Source organism: Sturnira hondurensis, unplaced genomic scaffold (assembly GCF_014824575.4).
Source record: "Sturnira hondurensis isolate 20B ecotype Veracruz unplaced genomic scaffold, ASM1482457v3 Scaffold0014854, whole genome shotgun sequence".
In the NCBI taxonomy this organism is placed as follows: Eukaryota; Metazoa; Chordata; class Mammalia; order Chiroptera; family Phyllostomidae; genus Sturnira; species Sturnira hondurensis.
The window spans coordinates 9,865,716-9,889,285 of record NW_028087485.1 but is presented as its reverse complement, the minus strand read 5'-3'; the positions used below and the strand labels follow the sequence as shown (position 1 = coordinate 9,889,285).

The 23,570-nt window shown below is 41.6% G+C and overlaps 2 protein-coding genes across 2 annotated transcripts; one reads left to right on the top strand and one right to left on the bottom strand.

The window, feature by feature from the left end:
* The first annotated feature begins 445 nt into the window (after positions 1-445).
* Positions 446-14,644, top strand: TAF5 (TATA-box binding protein associated factor 5). The gene is made up of 11 exons (XM_037064020.1): positions 446-1,018; positions 3,271-3,508; positions 7,310-7,625; positions 8,385-8,548; positions 8,644-8,779; positions 9,365-9,485; positions 10,448-10,577; positions 11,917-12,081; positions 12,728-12,905; positions 13,087-13,264; positions 13,589-14,644. Exons 1-11 carry the CDS (start codon positions 463-465, stop codon positions 13,804-13,806), a joined length of 2,400 nt encoding a protein of 799 aa, XP_036919915.1. The 5' UTR covers positions 446-462; the 3' UTR covers positions 13,807-14,644.
* Positions 14,634-23,444, bottom strand: ATP5MK (ATP synthase membrane subunit k). Its single transcript, XM_037064021.1, has 4 exons — positions 23,343-23,444; positions 19,625-19,720; positions 19,447-19,539; positions 14,634-14,737 (listed from the first exon to the last, which is right to left on the bottom strand). Exons 2-3 carry the CDS (start codon positions 19,709-19,711, stop codon positions 19,450-19,452), a joined length of 177 nt encoding a protein of 58 aa, XP_036919916.1. The 5' UTR covers positions 19,712-19,720; positions 23,343-23,444; the 3' UTR covers positions 14,634-14,737; positions 19,447-19,449.
* Positions 23,445-23,570: the final 126 nt, after the last annotated feature.

The following is a 23,570-nucleotide window of genomic DNA, read 5'->3' as shown; positions in this document are numbered from 1 at the left end:
AGATCAAAATATAAAACATTACCAGTATTTCAAAAGCCTCCCTCTGACAAGTGGTATATGCTTTTGAGTTAAAGATACGGATTCAAACCTTCATTTTCTTGTGTGACTCTGGCAAATTACCTAATCTCTTTGGATCTCGGTTAAGCCAACTGTAGATTGACGATAATAGTACCTTATAAAATTGTTGAATTAAAGCTCCTATAATGTAAAACGCCCATCACTGTGCCTGAATAGTGCTCGTCTGCAATAAATGATAATTATTTTCAGGCAAATTCAATAGGCGCTCACTAACTTTAACTTCCTGCCTTTTGAAAGTTGCTCTCGCTCGAATTCTTTTTCTTCTCTCTCGCCCCTCCTACTACCATAAATTGCCTTCCAGAGATGTCGTAAAATGCTCCTCCCCGCCCTCCATGTGGCGAAAACTCAACCACACTTGACGGCACAAGGTGGCTCAGCCGCAAGATGGCGGCGCTGGCGGAGGAGCAGACGGAGGTGGCGGTCAAGCTAGAGGCGGAGGGACCGCCAACACTGCTATCTCCACAAGCGGGGGACGGCGCTGGCGAAGGTGGCGGCGGCACTACCAACAACGGCCCCAACGGCGGCGGCGGGAACGCTGTGGCGGCGTCGTCTGCCGGCGGGGATGGTGGGACCCCCAAACCTTCCGTGGCTGTCCCTGCTGTTGCCCCGGCGGGGGCGGCCCCGGTGCCCGCCGCTGCTCCGGAGGCCGGCGCTCCCCAAGACCGACCGACTCTGCTGGCGGTGCTACAGTTCTTACGGCAGAGCAACCTCCGCGAGGCCGAAGAGGCACTGCGCCGTGAGGCCCGGCTGCTGGAGGACGCAACCGGCTCCGGAGCCCCGGGAGAGGTGGACGGCGCCGGCGCCGAGGCGGCTAGCGCGCTTCTCAGCCGGGTGGCAGCCTCGGCTCCCGGCCCTGCGGTCCCTGACCCTCCGGGCACGGGCACTTCGGGCGCTGCCGCCGTCTCGGGATCAGCAACAGGTCCTGCGGCTCCGGGGAAAGGTGAGCCTGCTGATCCCGGGGAGGCAGCGCCGGCACCAGAAGGAACAAGCCGGGAATGCCGGGGCTGGCAGGCCTGCACCTCTGCGGGCTTGTTTTGAATTTCCTGGGCCCGCCTCTAGGGCCACATGCCCGCCCCTTTCTCTAGTGCGCCGGCTGCGCAGTCAAACCCTCCTGGTAGAGCTGTCAGTTCCAGCGAGAGGCTGAGGAGAGCTGTTGAGCACAGGGATGTACGGGGAAGGTGGGCGCGGAGAGCGGGGACCTTCAGGATTTTGGTCCCTTTCCCCTTACTTGGGCGCTGGAGCCCTGTGCAGGTCTGCACGAACATTGACAATATTTGTATAATTCTAGTAGCGTACATTAAGTACCAGAAATACTTTAGGTTGGTTCTGTATCTTAATTCTCACAGTCCCATGGTAAGGTACACATTACCTCTGTTGGAGAGATGAGTAAACAGAGGGAGACAAGCCAAAGGACTTGCTTCGATTGTGCAGCCAGTGAGTGATGGAACACAGCGTAGCCAGTGTTTCCCAAAATACAGGCTAACTGCCTCGCCTGTTAAATCTGTGGGGGCAATGCAGACTACTGGGCATCAATTCAAACTTAGTGAATCGGACCCTGTAGAAGTCTGTTTGGGAATCTGCATTTTTTAAATAAATACTTCCAAAACGTGTGGCAGAATTTGAGAATAGGCTTTGGACAAACGCCTAGGAATAGGAATATTCCAAACGCCTAGGAATATTCCTAAATATTCCTTATTTAGGAATTGGCGTTGGACAAACCTGGATTCAGATCGTGTCTCTGTTGCTTTACTAGCGTGATGCTGATTAATTTATCCTTACTAAGGTTGAGTTTCACTCTATTAAATGGGTTATCGTGAGGCTTGGCTGTCATATATGTAAAATGCCTGGCATTGAAAAGTTTATGCCTGGCTACCCATTTCTGACAACTGAGGGCCTGCCTGCTTTTCTCAACAACAGCTGCACAAAGTCCATGCAGTAAAACGCACACACAATGTAGGGTGTCAGAGTGACCCCGAGCCAATAATGAATGCTTGTTGAATTAAATTATCCAGGGCAGAGCCTCTAGGTAATTAATCTGCATCTGTGAGACCTAGTCTTGTGGCACTGCCAGAAATGAAGTGGGAATACTTAGCATTGTAATCCATAGACAAATGTGAAAAATGTGATTGAGAGGAATTTTTAAAATTGATTTTGGAGAGAGAGAGTGAGGGAGGGAGGAAGAAAGAGAGAAAGAGAGGGAGAGAGACAGTGAAACATGGATTTATTGTTCCACTTATTTATGTATTCACTGGTTGATTCTTGTATGTAGATTTAACCACAACCTTGAGGTATTTGGATGATGCTCTAACCATCTGAGATACCCTGTCAGAGTGAGAAGAATTTTCTCTGAATGCTGAATTTTGTGAATGAAATAGTAAGATGGATGAGTTATGTTGTTGGTTATTTTGTTGTAATCTCTCACCTCTTCAGAAACTTGACCTGTATTTTAGACCATAACTCAGAAACCAGTAGGGAGGAAAAGAAAAGGCCATCGGAGTAACCAAAATAATTTATATCATTTGTGCAGTAAACAGCCTAACTACTATAATTTCAGCTTAAATATTTCCAACAATAAAACTCTGATTCTATTGACACATGCATCCTTACTTGGTAATATCCTTATCCAATAAGGATCTTGATTACCAATAAGTACTCAAGTTGACTGCCTTGAGATGATGGTTTTGGAAATTGTTTCGGAAATATAAATAAAGTGTGTCCTTCCCACCCTTGGAATGCTTACAGGAGTGAGAGAGGTACACATAGGAAGTTAATACAGGATAGGATGTTACAGGAAGGTTACAAAGTACTTTATTTGGAGAACGGGAACATTACTGCAGCGCGTGTGTTTTAGTGACGTGGGTGCCATTTGCACTGAGGCTTGAGAGAAGATGAATGAAGTTCTTCCATTTGCACTACCAACTTTTATTAAACTGGTGTTTATAATAAGGTAGCTTGAGGAAAAATACTGGATCTTTTGTTACTGATTTGAAAATTTTGCTTTCAGATGGGCAAGCTGAAAGAGTTTGGCTTTAAACAAAGTCAAACTCGCATTAAAAGATAACGTGATTGGGTTGGGGACGAAATTTTGAGAGGAGACAAACATCAGTCACCTCTGGACCTTAGCAAAACAGCCCTAGTGTTTGCTGCATGTTAGGTCATTTTCTTGAAAGCTGTTTTTCGTTTTTTAAACAGTTGGGAGTGTAGCTGTGGAAGACCAGCCAGACGTCAGTGCTGTGCTGTCAGCTTACAACCAGCAAGGAGACCCCGCGATGTACGAAGAGTACTATAGTGGACTGAAACACTTCATCGAGTGTTCTTTGGACTGCCATCGGGCAGAGCTGTCCCAACTCTTTTACCCTCTCTTTGTGCACATGTACTTGGAACTAGTCTACAATCAACATGAGAATGAAGCAAAATCATTCTTTGAGAAGTATGTGGGTTTTTATATATTGTACACATAGAATATATGCGTGTGTGTGATGTATATGCGCATCTGTGACCACACAGGTGTAAGACTGCAACTCAAAAAGCACTTTCTGAAGGAGAGGTACCTGGTGCTGTGAGAACCTAAAATGGGGATTCTCTATTTGGAGAAGTTAGGGAAGGCTCCCAGAGGAAGTGGTGCTTGAGCTAAGATCTGAAGACTGGGTAGGAGTTAAGCAGATGAAAGGAAGAGGAAAAGCCTGTGTGAAAGTTGGGCTCTGTGGCTGTGGGGGTCATGGTGGGTATGCAGTTGAAGGAAGGGCAGAATGGCTGGAGCGGAGTGTGGGGGTGGGGTGGGACAACACGAAGCAGGACAGTTGGTTAGGGGCTGGAATAGGCAGGCCCTTGGGCCATGCCGAAGGTCTTTGTTTATTGTAAGAGTAGTAGGGGGTGTTACTGTGTAGGATTAGATTTGGCTGAGAGTCACTGAAAACTCACACATAATGGCATAAATAAAATATCTTATGAGCAACGGAAAGCTGTGTTGGGATTAGATTAGACTGAGAGTGACCGAAAACCCCAAAACTAGAGGCTTAAATACGATAAAAGATTATTTCTTTCTCTCATGAAGTTTGTCAGTCCAGGGCTCAGATGGAGTCCTTGATTAGCAAGGACGCTGGCACTCTCTGCCTTGTTGCTCTACCACCCTTGTCGCGCAGCTTCGGCCTGTGGCACAAGATGGCTCTAAGCAATCACATTTCTTCTTTTTCATGTCATTAGTCAATGGTCATATCTGTCTACAAAGGAGGTAGGAAATGTGCTGTTTACCTAGGTGTCATTGTGCTCAGATAACGTGTTCTAATCAGGTGTTCTGTTGTGGAGGAGTAAAGAAAAAATGGGCCCTGGCTGATGTGGCTCAGTGGACTGAGTGTTGGTCTGAACCAAAGGGTCGCTGGTTCGAGTCCCAGTCAGAGCACATGCCTGGGTTGAGGGCCAGGTCCCCAGTAGGGAGCGTGTGAGAGGCAACCACACATTGATGTCTTTCTCTTTCTTTCCCCTTCCCTTCCCCTCTCTCTAAAAATAAATAAATAAAATCTTTAAACAGAAAGTGAAAAAGAAAAAAATGGATATTTGGGGACAGTGAGGCATCTCTGCTACAGAAGTCATTGAAGAACCATGTCATTATTAGATTTCATTTTGAAAGGACTCTTATGCAGTGGGGAAAACAGGTGGTGGGAGAAGAATAGCTGTAGACTGACCAGTTTTGGAGGTTATGGTAGTGGTTCTCAACCAGGGGTGATACTGTTCCGCTCCCCTGAAAATGTGTGGAGCCGTTTTTGGTTGTCATAATGACTGGGGAGGGAAGCAGGTGACTTAGAGATCCTAAATGATCTGATATGTACAGGCAGTCCCAGTAGCAGAGAATTGTTCTGCCCCGAGTGCCAGTGGCAGCCTTGTTGAGAAACAGGACCAGGGTGCGGTAGTGTTGGTGAGAGGCAGTGGGCATATCGGTGACGGCTTGGTTATGGAGGTGAGGGAGACGAAGGTGATATTATGATTTTAAACATTTTTTGTTTGTTGATCTGAGAGAGAAGGGGGAGAGAGAGAAGCATTGATTTTTTGTTTTACGTATTTATGCATTTGTTGGTTGATTTTTATATGTGCCCCGACCATGGGTCAAACCTGCAACCTTGGCATATTGGAACAACACTAACCAACTAAGCTACCCGGGCAGGTATTATTGATAACCTGTAGGTTTCTGGCTCCCTCACCTGAATAGGAGTGCCCTTCACTGAGATAGAAAACCCTAGAAGAGGACCTGGCTTCTCAGGTGGTGGAAAAATCTTAAGTTCAGATTTGAATATGCCTTTCACTTTTTAAGAGATGTCAAGTTGATTGGTGGATGATATGTGAGGCTCTGGGGCTCAGAGGGGAGGTAGGGCCTGGAGCCATAAATTGGAGCTGTGTGTAGTATTGATGGATACGGATGAGATTGTCTGGGAGGGGTTGGAAATAAGTCAGTGAGAGGGCTAGGCCCAAGCCTTAAGGATCTCTGACATTTGGAGTAGAAGAGAGGTAAAAGAAGAGGCCAGAGAAATGGGAAGAAAACCAGGGGAGTGTTGAGTTACAGATGTTGAAGGGAAGGAATGTTTAAGAAAGGAGGCAGTGATAGGAGAGTCCTGCAGCCTGAATGAAATCTTCTGAAGGTTTTCCATCCAGGAAAAAAAAAATGAAGGAGGTGGTGCTTAAAAGTTTTAAGGAGAGCTCTTTAGTGTAAGGAATAGGCCTGGAAGCTCGGACTTGTCAGATAGCACAGGTGGTAGTGGAGGAATAATAAAACTCGGGACTCTTGGCCTCTATGCCATTATATCTATTCATTACTCTGTGATGCCTAATGGAGGGCGTATGGAGCAAATGTTTTGTAGTTCAGTGATTTGGAAAAAAAATTAAGGCTGATGATGACAGAACTTCTACCCTAAGTTAACTTCTCTTTTCTCTTTTTTTCCAGATTTTATTTATTCATTTTTTCAGAGAGAGGGGAGGGAGGGAGAAAGAGGGGGAGAAACATCGATGTGTAAGAGAAGCATCAACTGGTTGCCACTTGCAGAAGCCCAACTGGGGACCTGGCCTGCAACCCAGGCATGTGCCCTGACTGGGAATCAAACCAGTGACCTTTCGGTTCATATGCTGCCACTCGGTCCACCGAGCCACACCAGCCAGGGCATACCCTAACCTAACTTTTCTTGCAGTGTTGTCAATAAACTTCCTTTCTCATGGTATAGCCATCTCACATAGGAAGCTGGGTTATCAGAGGGGACTTCCTGTCTCCTCGTCATGACAGTTTCTCAGTCCTGGATCCAGTGCTCAGATGAGGTTATGGGCAGTGACTGATACCAGCACTCAGAGGCTGAGATTTCGGGTTCATTCAAATCCTAGAAACCCTTAGGTCACATCTTGACAAGTCGTAAAAGGATAACACAATCTCGGCAATGTGTCTGTCAGAGCTAGGGTCATACTATGTTTAATCATTGTTTTCTTAATGTTTCTGCATTGTTTGCTGCTCTTATTGAATGCCAAGTAATCTTTTATTTTATTTTATTAGGAAAATTAAGATTTTTATAAACAAAAGTACATTTAACTTTACTAGTTATTACCAAGGCTGAAAGCTTTATTTAACTGCCTTTGGTAATGGTGAGTAAATGGAAGTGCTCGTTCTTTGGTGTCAGCAGTTCTTTGTTCTCTATCATATTATTAAAGTACTGATATTTAACAGGTATGCCTGGTATTAATTATATAAGAAACCATGAAAAATGGTGGGTTTATGAGAAAGCCATGTATTGATTATTGTTGAGAGGCTGGGTGATAGGTACATTGAATTCATTATACTAATTTCTATTTTTGTATACATTTGAAGTTTTTCCATAAAAAAGTTCTTAGAAGTGGGTTTGAGAGAACATAAAATTTGGTAAAGCAAAGTTTCTGGAGTTTCAAATGTCTGCCAAAGGTGACATTGAAAAGACTGTCTACCAGTGGTGGACATCTTATCTTTCCTTTGCTTGTTATTTATTTCAGGTTCTCTTAAAATGTTTATGCTGCATTTTATTTGAGAGTTAAATTGGTCATTTTTAGGATGAATTCAGGAACTGAATTGTAATCATTTTGAAATATGTCACTTCTGATCCTACAGCTTAGTCCAAGATTATTCAGACACGTTGACTATATTCTGGTATGTTTATAAATATATGGGGGAGAGGCAGAGCCCTTAATGATTACATTGAAAAATGACTTTTTAAAATCACTGAAACAGGTTCCATGGAGATCAGGAATGTTATTACCAAGATGACCTACGAGTGTTATCTAGTCTTACCAAAAAGGAACACATGAAAGGGAATGAGACCATGTTGGATTTTCGAACAAGTAAATTTGTTCTGCGTATTTCCCGTGACTCGTACCAACTCTTGAAGAGGCATCTTCAGGAGAAACAGAACAATCAGATATGGAACATAGTTCAGGAGCACCTCTACATTGACATCTTTGATGGGATGCCGCGTAGTAAGCAACAGATAGATGCGATGGTGGGAAGTTTGGCAGGAGAGGCTAAACGAGAGGCAAACAAATCAAAGGTATGGGAATAAACCTAAGAACTATATAATGCAGATTATGAAAAACTGTAGCATTTCCATCTACACATTTTTCTTACAGCTAGTTTGGGAATGATTTTACACTGTACCCTAAGTTTCATGTTGTAAGGATGGTATAAATGTCAGTGAGAATTGGGGCGTGGTTGCATTTAACAGAACCCTGGCCACAGTGGCTGTAACAAGTAAAGGGTTTTCTCTCCCATGAAGTGAGTTGCAGAGGAAGGCCCTCCTGGGCGGGTGCGAGGACTCCACAGTGCCATCAGGAACCTGGCTACTTGTTTCTGCTCCGTCCTCTTTAGAATGTGGCTCTCTTCTTTGTGCTCCCAAATGGCTCTTGCAGCGCCAGCCTTGCAGCTGCGTTCCAGGAAGGCAGAGGGGGGGACGAAAGGCATATCCCTGCTGAATCTTTCCCTTTTTATCAGGGACACAGTATTGTGTTCTAAAACCCTGCATTGTACATTTGTGTGTACATCAGTTGGCCGGTATGACACTATGGCCATTCCTAGCTGAATGGGAGCCCATGAACAGAAATTGTTTAACTGATCATACTGCTGCTCCAACAAATCTGGGTTCTGTTAGTGAGGACGGGGAGATTGGCTGTTGGGTAGACAAATGCAGGATCTGCTTCCGGGTATAAATGACTATTTAATTGTGATCCATCTGTCAAGATATGGACAGAATATATTAATGAACAAAAAATTGTAATTAATTTAAGAAAATGTTGGCCCTTTTGACTTGTAGGTATTTTTTGGTTTATTAAAAGAGCCAGAAATTGAAGTGCCTTTGGATGATGAGGATGAAGAAGGAGAAAATGAAGAAGGAAAACCTAAAAAGAAGAAACCTAAAAAAGATAGTATTGGATCCAAAAGCAAAAAACAAGATCCCAATGCTCCACCTCAAAACAGGTGAGGAAAACACCTCAGACGTGTGTGGAGGTATGAGTTATGTTCTACAAGGTTCTGGTTTCTTAGTGATCCCTAGTTTGTTTTTTCTTTCACAGAATTCCTCTCCCTGAGTTGAAAGACTCAGATAAGTTGGATAAGATAATGAATATGAAAGAAACCACCAAACGAGTGCGCCTTGGGCCAGACTGTTTACCCTCCATTTGTTTTTATACATTCCTCAATGCCTACCAGGTCGGTGAAATAATTGGGCAACTTCTGCCTGGAATAGCATGTAAAATGGTGACATACTAGTAAAAGAAATGTGTTAATTGGAATGGAGTTTCTTATTTAAACTCTTGACATAAATATAGCTTAAAGACAGCTGTTAAGAAAGGAGAATGGGACACTGCTGTGAAAAGACAGAAGATGACATTTAAAGGAACTTTAGCAGCTTGTAGGTACCAGAATTCTGCAGACGTGTGCCCCAGGTTTCTCTGGTCAGAAGTCCTCTGCTAGCCTTTGAGGAGGAGGAGACTGTAGTTCATCTTTTTTGAATTTGGTTTAAGTACTTATAGAAACTTAGTATTTTTTATTAAGAATTCCACATCTTTATAGATTCTTTATAATACGCTGCTGAGGATATATTTAGTAAAGTGCAAAAATGATGAACATTTGTTTCATGTTCTGCACTCCAAATCTGGAGGGCAAAAAGGGGTAACTGATGACAGAAAAATAGCTATCATTATTTATTCTCTGGGATGTGATTGTAATTTGCTCCCCTAACACGATATTGTTTAGTATAAAGCTGCGTTTCTTTTTTGTTTTTTTTTTTGGCAGGGCCTTACTGCGGTGGACGTCACTGATGATTCTAGTTTGATTGCTGGTGGTTTTGCAGATTCAACTGTCAGAGTGTGGTCTGTGACTCCCAAAAAGCTTCGGAGCGTCAAACAAGCAGCAGGTGACCGAGATGACCTGTCAGGATGTAAACTCTTAGTTTGCACCCATCTTGCTTCCCATAGAATATATACAAGAGATTGTGATCTGAGCTGACTTGCACTGTTTTTTACTTTAACTCACAATGCTAACTAACATTCCCAGTAGTAAGAAGTGCTCTGGGTGGCATGCAGGGGACTGGGGTACTAGACTGGTTTAATTTCTCTGGGCCTCAGTCTTCTCCTCTGTAGCATGAGGGGATTAGGCTGAAAAACTCCTTACAGTTAAAAATCCAACATTTTATGATTGATTGTGTATTTTAAAAATCTTTGAAGTAGCCCTGACTGGTGTGACTTGGTTGTTGGTTTAGCTTCATTCCCCAAGGCAAGGGATCACTGATTCAATTTCTAGTCAGGGTACATGCCTGGGTCACTGGTTTGGTCCTTGGTTGGGGGCACGTGCAAGAGGCAAACGATCGGTATTTCTCTTTCACATCAATGTTTCACTTCCTTTCTTTCTCCCTCCTTTCACTTCTCTCTAAAAATAAATAAAATCTTTAAAACCTTGGACGTAAATTGTGGGAGAATGTTTTCTGTTTTAGACATAAAAATGGCTAAAAGAATAAGGTCAGGATTCCATTTTGAAGAAAGTTTCTTGATGTATTTTTAAACAAGATAATATTTTCAGTAATTTAATATTTCCATTTTTATTTTTGTGAAACATTGTGATGTAGTGGCTATCTTGACTTTCAGTCCTAGTTCCACACTGAGTAGTGTGTACACTCTGGCTAATTATGAACTGTTCCGCACCTCACTGTCCTTCGCTGTACCTTGTGGTAGTATCACCTAATTTAGAGGCATCAGCACGGGGGCTGATATGTAGGCAGAACTGTTCAAATGTTAGTTTTTTTCCTCAACTGTGATGTGATTACCTTAAAATGTTTTAATGAATGTACTTAAAAAATTTCATATTTCTGAACCATTTTAGATCTTAGCCTCATAGACAAAGAATCAGATGATGTCTTGGAAAGAATCATGGATGAGAAAACAGCAAGTGAGTTGAAGATTTTGTATGGTCACAGTGGACCTGTCTATGGAGCCAGCTTCAGTCCAGACAGGTAAAGTACAGACTGGAAATATTATACAAATGTTAGGAAAATTTGTTAGAAAAATCTCATGGTTGCTTGTCAGTCATTGTCCTTCAGACCATGCCATTTGCTAATTGATCCTGGGTGTACAGGGTAGCAACTGAACATATACCCAGATTTACAGACTGAAGATGCACAACTTCAGCGTTTGCTGGCTTTAAAAATTAGTTTTGGTTTTGTATAACCCTTGGTTTGAATTGCTTCTTTGGGTTCCTGTTTTGGTTTTGTGGCTACTGCTATCTTCCATCATCTCCAAATTTGTAACAGATTCCTGATATTAAAGGCTTATTAGCTATTAGTTGAAGATTATCTTTCTGTAATCAAAAGAAATAAAGAGAATACCGAAAATGGAATTTGAAATCCATAAATAGGTATTTGCTTATTTTTCATGATCTCTAATATCCCATAGAAATGGGGGAAGGGTATTTTGTATTCATTATCCCATTTATATCTTACTTGAATCGATGCTAGCTTCTAATCCATCAAGATTTTCATCTTTATGAGCCTTTGAGAATGAGGTTTTTGTTATTTGATAGGATTTAGACAGATGATGTATTTTTACTTGAGGAAAACTTGATTTCAGTAAAGACCATACTTTGAATAGTTCAACTTTGGTATTTATCCTCAAAAAATGTATTTTATTCATGTGTCTGTAGTGTTGTTTCTGCTTTTGTGTCAGAGATACTTCCTTGTAAATTCTTATACAACTCATAGAGGACAGGAAAATAGATTCATTTTAAAATCAAAGATTGAGTTTTAAGGGACATATGACATTTCTTAGAAGCCTTTTTAAATTGACCTTATTTGAGTGTAGTTTTTGTCATTAGCCCTGTGTATTACTTTTAAAAAATTGTTATTTTTTCCCCTGGCTGGTGTAGCTCAGTGTATTGAGCACAGGCTGCGGACCAAAGGGTCACCGGTTCTATTCCTAATCAGGGTACCCGCCTGGAGGTACCCGCCTGGGTTGGGGGCCATGTGAGAGGCAACCACACATTGATGTTTCTCTCCCTCTCTTTCTCCCTTCCTTCCCCTCTCTCTAAAAGTAAGTCTTTTTTTAAAAAAAGAATTGCTATCTCCCCTAATATTCTTTAAAAAAAATTGAACCTCATTCTGTAGATGCTCAGTAGATACAGAATATCATGGCTAACATTAGTTTGGTTAGTACTTCCACTCAATTACTGTGAATTCATGTATAGATTAAAAGTGAGATGTAGCACATCAGCTATATTTAATATATTCAGATGTACAGAAACTGGACTGGTAACAAAGTTATTCTGGGAATCAAATATATTATTTTCTCTTCTCTCAGGAACTACCTACTCTCCTCTTCAGAGGATGGAACTGTTAGATTGTGGAGTCTTCAGACATTTACTTGTTTGGTAGGATACAAAGGACACAACTACCCAGTCTGGGACACACAGTTCTCTCCATATGGATATTATTTTGTGTCAGGGGGCCACGACCGAGTAGCTCGGTAGGTACACTATTACCTTACACTGGGGTCTGGTCAGGAACAGAAAGGGTTCTTGTTGGGGATTATAAACCTCCAGCCGAACTCATTTTCACTTCTGTTATTCAGGATCAACTTTCTGAGATTGTGAGCATTTACAATTCATTATTTGAAAATGAATTTGGGGAAAAAGTATTACCGTCTATGATTATGTTTGTACCAAAGTCCTGAGTAGTTTTTCTTTCTCAAGGTAGCTTTTTAACTTACCTTCCCCTGCTTTCCATCAGCTGTTTAACCTTGGTTTTTCCCTGCTACTGTGGAACCGCTGCTTCTCTATCACCTCCTTAAAGTTTAGGACGAGGTAGCTCAGGTTAGAAACTGTAGTGGCCAAAACTTTGGTATTGGTTAGACTAGAAGTTGGGTGGGTAGGAGAGAAGGGGAATAAGGAGAGGAGAGTACTCAAGAATTATAAAGTTAAAAAATGTTTGTACCAGATCAACTTTTTCTTTAAGAATGTTAGCCTCAATCATTCCTTCTTCTGTTAGGTAATAGTGAGGGGGACCCATTTGGAACTAACATTTCACATGGATTATTTATTTTGGATAAAATTTGGGCATTTCATAGTTAAATGCTAATTATCATCTTTTGCTTTTAATACATTTTTTAAAAGGCTTTGGGCTACAGACCACTATCAGCCTTTAAGGATATTTGCTGGCCATCTAGCTGATGTGAACTGTACCAGATTCCATCCAAATTCTAATTATGTTGCTACGGGGTCTGCAGACAGAACCGTGCGGCTCTGGGATGTCCTGAATGGGAACTGTGTACGGATCTTCACTGGACACAAGGTATTTTCACACTTTTGGTATTCCAGCATGCACGATTGCTTTTGAGATGTATTTTTAAAAAATGAACCAGTGACACATAGATTCTGGATACTATTCATACCACTATACTTCAAAATTCTTTCTTATTTTCCTAGGTATTTTTAGCCCTGCTTTTGATTCTTTCCCTGGATTTCTTTTCTAGGGACCAATTCATTCCTTGACATTTTCTCCCAATGGGAGATTTCTGGCTACAGGAGCAACAGATGGCAGAGTTCTCCTTTGGGATATTGGACATGGTTTGATGGTTGGAGAATTAAAAGGACACACTGATACAGTCTGTTCACTCAGGTTTAGTAGAGACGGTGAAATTTTGGCATCAGGTAAATAACTGGAAATGGCTTTGTGGGAAAGGGTAAATGGTATGTTAAAAGGAAACATGGAGTGTTAATAATGGCAAAGTCCTGCTGTTCCAGGCTTTTCTTCTTTTTAGCTGTGATTCCAGAGCATCACCCTCCATGTGTATTGACCTCTCAGGTTACGTTACACTACTGCTTGAAGTGCTCCTTTAGCAGGACCAGAGTTGTTAATCAGGTTTAGATTTTTCACCAGAAACATACAGTAAATACTTAAAGTGTACTTGGCAAAATGTCAGATGCTAAATAGGGCAGATGCTACTAAATGGTTTCCTTTGACTTTACCCTTAGGTTCAATGGATAATACAGTCCGGTTATGGGATGCTGTCAAAGCGTTTGAAGATTTAGAGACTGATGACTTTACTACAGCTACTGGGCATATAAATTTACCTGAGAATTCACAGGAGTTATTGTTGGGAACATACATGACCAAATCAACACCAGTCGTACATCTCCATTTTACTCGAAGAAACTTGGTTCTAGCTGCAGGAGCTTATAGTCCGCAATAAACCATCGGTATTGAAGACCTTTGGAAGCTACTGTTTGAAAAAGGGAGACTAAAAGCAAATACCTCAGTGATTAATATTTAAGCTACGAAGAATGTTTTGTCTATATGGATCTGGAAGTATGCTGCTGGGAAAATCTGAACAGGACAGTCCCACGTTTCTATAGCAACCACATTTAACTAATTTCTGTTAGTTGAATAAGAGGTATTATGCTCATGGAGGGGACATTTCTGGTGCTTTGGAATGTGTGGAAACTATGCATTTTCTGTTCAAATGCTATTTTAATTTATTATGTTTAGGAAAAAATTGATTTCAATAACTCATCCTGCTTCAAGATTCAAATTGAGTAATATAATACCATCATGAATTTTAGCTGAAGAATTCTATGAGCATGTTATGTTTCTGCTGTAAAAATGTAGTTAACGTATGGCACTCAAATACTATGTTAAATGATCCACTAACATTTTTGCTTGGCCCATGACTAGTGGAATGTATGTAACTGGGTAGGGTGAACTGCAGTTCTTTCTAAGATTTAGATGAAGTACAACCACCTACTGACATCTGAGTTTGCACCTGTCAGACTCTTGAGTGCACCTGAACACTCTAGAAACTGGGTGAAGAAGTTTAGCTTTCATGTTCTACTTCAGCTAAAATGGCTATACACAACCTTGTACACTTGAAGTCAGACAGACATTTCAGTTGCTTACCTCCAGTACTGAGCCTTGCTTTGGGAAACTAAAATTCAGACCAAGTCACTGCCAGTTTTTTGCCTTTGTTGCATTTTGTACAGTTTTTATATTTTTGATATCTTGTAAATAAAGACAACCAGCTTTTCCAGGTTCATAATTTATTGTACAAATTGAGTATCACATGATGAGTTGACATTAGCTTCTCCAGGCTTGGGGAATTAACAGATGAGGTACCGTTTAGAATCCTATAAACAAAGCAAAAATAGTTCAGACACAAACATGTTCAACTCTACTTTTAAGATATTCAGTAAATTGCCAGTATAGGACTATCCACGAACCCCCTGAAATTGAAGGCAAATTCATCAAATTTTCAAAGGAGTCAGTAACCCACCCCAAAATTAAGGTGTATCTCAGCCTTATACAATTTACCCTAACACTCCACCTTTAACAAAAGAACTGTCAACAATTCAGTATGATCCTAATGTATGTTACTGGAAAAGTCAAATATGTAAAGTAACTTTTAGTGAAGATCTATCTATCTATCTATCTATCTATCTATCTATCTATCTATCTATCTATCTGCAGGGGAAGGAAGGGAGAGAGGGAAAGAAACACCCGTGTGTGGCTGCTTTTCACACACTCCCTACTGGAGACCTGGCCTGCATTGCACTCAGGCATGTGTCCTGACTGGGAATCGAACCGGTGACCCTTTGGTTTGTAGGCCAGCACTCAATCCACTGAGCCACATCAACCAGGGCTATATAAAGTAATACTTTAAACAGTAGAAAACAGGTATGTTATCTAGTGTATATCTGTTATTTGATATCTGAGACACAGTTTATTTGTATAGGGGCTACATAAAGTTAAGAGGTACTTAACATGGGATATTGAAAATATATTTGTCAGGAATAAGGCATGGACCACTGCATCCTGGGATATGCAGTCCCCTAAGGACTGGGAAGACTTAAGAGGAGAGGGAAACTTTTCTACCTGTGGAGACCTATGTTAGATAAAGATCTGGATTTTGGGTTTTCTGCACATCTACTGTGAAACACAAATTTTCACTTTAGCATAGGGAAATGGGGTTGGGGACACTATAAGAAGAAAATGAAGCCTAAAGGGGATTTAAGAAAAGACAGAACTACTTATATGAAAAATTGAAGCCAATGACATCAAAATTTAAACTACAGAACACCCTGAAACCTAGCTCAACAGAAATTCCCTAGTTAGGGAATTAAGCAGTTCCTCTTAAAGGGTGCCCATGGACTTCCTCGGACTCACTGCCTTTGCACTCCAGTGCTGAGATGGCAGCTGAAAGGGCACCAGGAACAAGAAGGAACTGAATCGTCTGGCATCAGGGAGAGAGCTGAGCGGGGCAGCTTTCTGCCAAACTGCTGGCAGAGACCACTGTTCCTTTCACCCAAGAAAGATGGCAGTCCAGCACCGTGAGTCTCCATCAACCTCACTCACACTGTTCACTGGCCCGGGTGAGTCCTGAGACCCCGCCCCACACAACTTTCAGGCCCACCCAAATTGTCCAGTGGCTTTTCCTTATGAATGGCCTATCTTGGCTCATGCTTCAGATTTTCCTAAAATCTCTCAAACATGCAGCATCTGGCCTCTGTGTGCTCTGTACTTCTTGCTAAGTGGCCCCAGGTTTGGCACTAGCAGCAGCTGGCCTTGGCTTGCAGCTTGGCCTCTCCTGGACAACTCCAAGCTTAGCACTAGTAGCAGCCATCTGCAGATTGCTTTGTACCTCCTATCAGGTAGCCATAGGGCAAAACACAGGTGGCAGCTGAACTTGGGCTGCACTTCTCCAGAGGCCCCAGAACCAGCGCACCCAGTGGGCAACTTCAGACCACGTCAATGCATCACCCAATCACCTTCACAAGCAACACACTCAAGAGGCAGATTCAGTGGGCTCTAGAATCCCACTGAAATGCTATCTTCTGTGGGGTGGGTCCCTGCACAGCTGATCCTCCAAGGTGGTTGGAGGTCAGTGGTTGGTGGTCACAGGCAGTCCTTGCAGCTAAGTGGCCTGGGAATAAATCCTTCCCACCAATGTGCCAATAGCACTCAAGGCTTGACTACAAGAGGAAGGTGTACATGGCACACACAGAGGGCTCACCTTGAGTGCCAAGCTTGGGTGACTGGGGAGGCTGTGCCACTGGACCCTAGAGAACACCTATTGCATAAGACCTCTCTACCAAGCCTGGAAGATATAGCAGCTCAACCTAATACATAGGAACAAACAGGGAGGCTGCAAAAAATTGGAGACATGTCCCAAAGAAGAGAACAAAACTCCAGAAAAAGAAACAAAATGGAAATAAGCAATCTACTAGATGCAGAGTCCAAAACACTGGTTGTAAGAATGCCAATGAATTTAGTGAAAACTTCAAGACCATAAATAATGACATGGAAACCACTTAGAACCATTCAGAAATGAATACACTAACTGAAATGAATAATTTACAGGGAACCAACAGCAAAGTAAATGAAGCAGAGAATCAAATCAGTGAGTTGAAACATAAGGAAGCAAAAAAAAAAAAACCATAATCAGAATGAAAAAAAAAGACCCCCCCCAAAGATAATATAAGGAGCCTCTGGGACAACTTCAAGCTTACCAACATTCACATCACAAGGGTGCTGGAAGGAGAAGGGAGACAGCAAGAAATTGAACACCTATTTGAAAAAATGACAGAAACTTCCCTAACCTAGTAAAAGAACTAGACATATAAGTCCAGGAAGAGCAGAGGCCCAAACAAGATGAACCCAAAGAGATCCATACCAAGATACATCATAATTAAAACGTAAAAAGTTAAAGACAGAGAATCTTAAAAACAGTAAGGGAAAAGTATCGTATTTTGTTGTGTATAAGGTACACCAACGTTTTTGGCCCAAACTTCCAGGGCAAAAAATCTTTTGTTTTAATTTTTTAATTCAATTATTTATTTATATTCAGAAACAAAACAATAATTCCAGGGTATTATTTCGCATATGGATATCATTATTGCTTTATAGAGTTGCACTTTTAACACATAAGCATAAATAAAATAATTAAAAACATTTATATAGATACTGAATTAGTACTACCCATCTATAATGTGCACCCCCATTTTTCCCTAAAAAATTTGGGCAAAAAAGTACACATTATACACAACAAAATATGGTAGTTAGTTACCTACAAGGTAGCTCTCATAAGACTGTCAGCTGATTTCTCAAAAGAAACTTTGTAGGCCAGAACGGATTGGCAAGAAATATTCAAGCAACGAAAAGCAAGGACCTACAACCAAGATTATTCTACCCAGCAAAGCTACCATTTAGAACTGAAGGACATATAAGATGCTTTGCATATAAGAGAAAACTAAAGGAGTTCATCACCACCAAATCAGCATTACACGAGATGTTAAAGGGGTTCTTAAGGAAAAAAAAGACTATGAACTATAAAAATAAACAAAAAAAGTAAAAAAAAAAAACAAAAAGAATAAAAAGGCAATAAATACTTATCTATCACTATTGAATCTAAAAAACAAAATAAACAAACAGGCAGAACAGAAACAGACTCATAATACAGAGAACATTTTTTTTTAAGATTTTATTTATTTATCTTTAGAGGGGAAGGGAAGGAGAAGAGGAGAGAAATATCAATGTACGGTTGCTTCTGGTGAGTCCCCTGCTGGGAACTGGCCTGCAATCCAGGCATGTGCCCTGACTGGGAATCGAACCGCGATCGTGTGGTTCGCAGGCCCGTCCATGCTCAATCCACTGAGCTACACCAGCCAGGGCATACAGAGAACATTTTGATGGTTGCCAGATGTGAAGGGGGTGAAAAAGAGAAGATTAAGAATTACAAATTGGGCCCTGGCTGGCGTAGCTCAGTGGATTGAGGTTCGGTTCCCAGCCGGGGCACATGCCTGGGTTGCAGGCCAGTTCCCAGCAGGGGACACACGAGAGGCAACCACACATTGATGTTTCTCTCCCTCTCTCCTTCCCTTCCCCTCTAAAGATAAATAAATAAAACCTTAAAAAAAAGCAGTACAAATTGGTTGTTACAGAATAGCCATGGGGATGTAAAGTACAGCATAGGTAATTTAGTCAATAACATTCTAGTAGTGTGGTGTCAGATGGTATGAAATTTATTGATACGCTCATTTAGTAAGTTATATAATATCTATAATCACTGGGGTGTACACCTGAAATGAATATAATATGTCAATTGCAATTGAAAAATAAAAGACGATGAAAAGAAACCTTGAAACTAGCACACTAGCAAAAAAAGAGAGATATACTTGCAACTGACTTAAAAAGTTGGTTAATAAGTATTACATAAAGGGCTTATACAAGAGAAGTAAGATCCTCACAAAGACAAAAGTCCCAATTGTTAAATGAAAAAAATGTTAAGAAAAAGACAAATGCAAAAAAAAAAGTACAACTTCACCAAAAAGATTATTTTTACCCATCAAATGAACAAAAACCAAAAACTGATATTATTCAACATTAGCTGGGGTGAAAGATGACATCTTACAAAGCTAGGTGCTTCACAACCCTTTGGTAAAGATCTTGAGTCTAAGAAACAATCACAGGCAGAGACGTCATGTCATGCCCCAAAATGTTCACTGTAATGTTATTTATATTAAAACAAAATGTAATAGGAAACATTTCCTCTGTGAAATAAACCATATATCCACAAGCAAATTATAGAGAACATACCTGTTATAAGACAAAACACAGGTATTAATCATGGCCAATGGAAATGAAATATACAAAAAAGAGCTAAACCAAAAAGTAACTAAAATTTCAAGTGTAATGGGATATGGGTAATATCCCATTACTCTTTTTTCCCCTATGTATGTAATAAATTTTGCATAATGAAAATGATTTACTCTTATAGACAGGAAAAAACTGTTAGCATCAAAATGGCTAAGTTATAAACTTTTAAATGTCAACTCCTTACCTTTTATGTTGCTTTCACAGCTGGATTTTTTTTAGGCTTCAGCTTGAAGTATAAAACCAGCAAAGCAAGGCCTCCATATGTGGCCAGTACACACTGAAGAAGAAAGGAAAAAGTAAAGAGGAGTTGCCATCACAATTATTCTAAAACATAACTGCTTAAAGATATCATTTGTACTTACATTCATTCGACCTGTGAGAGTGTAAGAGTTGAAATATTTTTTGATACCAGTGAATTGGAATTGGGCATCAGCTTCTGGACCTGCCATGATTTCAATCTTTTAAAAAAAGAAAGAAGGCAACAATAAATTGGTTTGGATGCAATTTTAAAAAGACATTTTTTAAAAGCTTAAAAAATCTGAAAAATCACTACATATAAATATTGTAAGTTCTTAATGTATGTCTTGTCTGATATAGCAGTAGCAAAGATTTTTGCTTTGCTAAAATCCAAGAAAAAACCTTGCTGATGAGAAGTTTTGGAAGGAGGACTTTACCTTGGTTGCCTTTACAAAACAATCCAGACTATACATCAAATCCTGGCACAAGAAGTAAACAGAGTGGTCTCTAAGTCCACCCACTGACTCAATATTGCTTGATGTTTTCATTCCTGGCTCTACCTATATACCATGGTATAATGTAAATGGAATTAATCAATTATAAGACTGACTACTTAAAAATTAGATCTTGTGAAACTGCAAAGTTTCACAGAGGGATAACCACTAACTAAACAGCCCAACTCACAACCCCTCTTTTTACAATTTCTCTTCTAAACAATTTAAGACCCCACGGGAAGGCAGAGAAGGAATCATTCACTAAATGGAGTTGACACATAGTAGCTGTTGGTGTGGGGAAGCTGGAATCCTTATTCCTAATACCAAAACGGATGAAAGATTTAAGTGTAAGTATCAACAGTAAAAATGAAAAAATCCTGTTAGAAACTGGGGCAGACATTTAATCCCCTTAGGAAGGGAAAATAAAAAGAACAAAACAGCAAAACATAAAAAAAGATAACCAACCTCACGATCAAAGAAATGTAAAATAAGACCAGTATTCAGCAGACTGGCAAAGATAAAATTATGATAATAAGCCGCAGTGGTAGTGTGGTAGATAACAAGCGCTCCCTGGGTTGCCTAGGGCGTAAACTGGAATAACTTCCTAAACTGCAATTTTGCAGTATTTGTCAAATTATAAAATTAGCATACCCTTTTATCTAGCCTGGTTCATTTGTTCTCCAGGTATTTAGCCTTATAGAAATATTACAAAGTGGAAACATGTTACATGGTTAGTCTATGGTGACTGAAACACTGTTGACAAAAGTAAACTGGAGCCCTGATCAGTGTGGCTCAGTTGGTTGGGCATCGTCCCACAAACAGAAACATCACTGGTTGGATTCCCATTCAAGGTACATGCCTAGGTTGTGGGTTCAGTTTCCAGCTGGGGTGTGGGGCTCGTAGGACAGGCAACTGACCCATCTTTTCTCTCTCATGTTGATGTTTCTTTCCCTCTTTCTCCCTCCTTCTCCCCTCTCTCTTAAAAAAAAAAAAGGAAAGTAGAAAAACTAAAAGTCCACCCACAGGAGCCTGATAAAATGATGGTTTTATTTCTACTGGGAGAAATATAATGTGTGTATTTATGCATTGACATGAAAAGACACCCTCATGTAAATCTTTTTTAAAACCCTATTCCTGGACATTGTATCACAGAGCACATCAATGGCTCTCAAGGTTTGGTCCAGAGGGCAAGCAGCATCAACATCAATAGAAGCTTGTTAGAAAAGCCAACTGCCAGGCCCTACACTCAAGCCTACTGAATCAGAAACTCGGGCCCAGCAACCCATTTTATTAAGCCCTCTAGGTGTTTCTGATGCACGTTCAGATTTGAAAAACACTGGACTAACAGAAAACAATGGAAGAACACAGAGCAAACTTTTCAGAGGAGTTATAGCTATAGTATGTATGTGTTCTACAAAGACATGTATTTCTCTTATAATAGAAATAGCAAAGGCACATTCAAAGACCACCAGAACAATGCTCAAAAACTCGTATGTATGACCACCTATCTACCACGACCGACGCCACGCCGAGTCGATTGGCAACACAGACGAGCCGGTCGAGGTCCGGTCGAGATTGGTAGGCAGTGGCAGCTGTACAGCTGGCTCTTGTTGAAATGGAAGAGGGAGACCTGTGAGGCAGTCATTGCTATCGACACTGGCACTCTTCTGTTTACCATTCAAAGGCCTTCAGAGGCATCCACGTGCACAGAATTGGCAATGAAAATTTTGGACAAATGACCTCAATTTTGAACTGTTTCAAGAACGTTCTTAGAGCAATTAAGGAAATTCAAACGTTCTTGGGTCCCTTCGGTGGCCTTGGCCTGTCCAGCACAAGCAGGAACATCTCTATGATCAGAAACCTTTATAACATGGCTTTTATATTAACTGTTTCATTCTACTAAACTTATTAAAGGCAAATTCCCCACCCCATTTACCTTCATGATACATTTTTGGATACTAATAGTATTATGTGGGTTTCCAGGAGAAACCCTACAGAACATAAGGATTTAACTTTTGTCAAATTATTACGATAACCCCCACTATCTGTACCTAACAAACAAACAAATTTAGGAGGATGTGGTGTGCAACTAAAACAATTTAAGGTGATTTAAAGCCCTCTCTACACAAAGTGGGATGCAGTCTGGTGTTTGTGATAGCCCGCAGAGGACTAATCCTGACTGAAGCACATGGCATAGGAACTGCGTTTTAGTCTGGGTCTTAAAGGAAGACTCTTGAGAGGCTGAGATGGAGCAGGGAGTGGAACGCGTGATGTTGCTGGTGAGATAAACAATGGGAGCAAAGCCTGGAAACACTCAGGTCTGCACTCTTCAGCAAACTGCTGGTTAATTTTTGGCAAAGATCAGAAACCTTTGTGGCAGAGTGCCCTTTAATGGAATAACTGAACTGCAACTTGCTTAATAGAGGAGAAAATTACCTAAGAATAAGTGTACTATTTGTTAAATGTCAGCCTGGGAGGAAATCTAAAGCAATAGGGTCCCCACTTTTGTTTGTAATTAACTGGCGACAGCTATCAAATATAATTGATCCTTCTATGCCTTTTCTTCACCTGTAAAACGCGCATTTCGGAAAAGGCCTCAAGTGATTAATGGCCCTAGCTACTTTCTGATTCTCGATATTGCTGTTTCCCTGTCTGACTGGACATCTTCCCAGAATGGGAAGATCACAAAGTGAAGGACACAAAGACGACCGGGAGACGCTCAGGTACCAGAACCAGCCTCCAGCACTTCAAGGAGTTTACAATTCCCCATCCTGGCTACCTCCTAGGAAAGGCCTTCCCGTTGATGGAGCGTGTTGGCGTCTAAATCTATTCCGCTTCCCGCGGGGTCTGGAGAACAGTAGGGGACGGCCACACTCACTCTCGCTCTGATAAAGGCTGCGGCGCAGCTAAAGGAGGTCAGGCTGGCGAGGTTCCTTAGTACAGCTCAGCGAGAACGAGCTGCTACGGACATACCGAGGAAAAAAGAATAATGCAGCCAGAGATGGGGGTCAAAAGCTCAAGTTCTGATCCACTATCACGTCACCGCATGACCTTGGAAGACACCGCTGCGGGTGTCATTTTTCTCCACTGAAAAATGCAATCTAAGGGCCTTCGGGAGCCACGGAAGCCTTTGGGAGCACCTATTAGCCTCTCCGCAGGGCTGCGCAGCCACTGTCGGACCCCTGGCACTGCGGGCCTCACGATCTCAAACCCCTTTTCCGTCCCCCACCGCCCTCGCCCCACAAAGGGAAGACATCGAGGCATTCCCGGACTAGAAATGGTCGGATCTTAGGCCGGCGCCACAAGGCTGTGGCTCCAGGCCCGAGGCCGGGGCCCTCTCCACACCCACCTTGCAGACAGCACGAATTCCACAGTGTCCTTCAACCTACCGAGCTACTCTCGGTCCTCCGGAAGAATCCGCCTCCCCAGCACACGTTCAACCGGCCTCGGCGATTCAGCCTCCGGCGTCGATTGGCTGTGGCTCGAAGTCCCGCTTTTCCGCTTCCGGCCTCCAAACCTACCCCCCACCTTGAAGTGACAGAACCCCGCATAGTAACGGAAGTAGGGCTTTGGGCCC

Coding starts and splice junctions, on each gene's coding strand:
- ATP5MK (XM_037064021.1), bottom strand. CDS start 19,711: ATGGCAGGTCCAGAAGCTGATGCCCAATTCCAATTCACTGGTATCAAA. Junction 19,540..19,624: donor CTCTCACAGGTCGAATGAAT/GTAAGTACAAAT, acceptor TTTCTTCTTCAG/TGTGTACTGGCCACATATGG.
- TAF5 (XM_037064020.1), top strand. CDS start 463: ATGGCGGCGCTGGCGGAGGAGCAGACGGAGGTGGCGGTCAAGCTAGAG. Junction 1,019..3,270: donor TCCTGCGGCTCCGGGGAAAG/GTGAGCCTGCTG, acceptor TTTTTTAAACAG/TTGGGAGTGTAGCTGTGGAA. Junction 12,082..12,727: donor GGCCACGACCGAGTAGCTCG/GTAGGTACACTA, acceptor ATTTTTTAAAAG/GCTTTGGGCTACAGACCACT.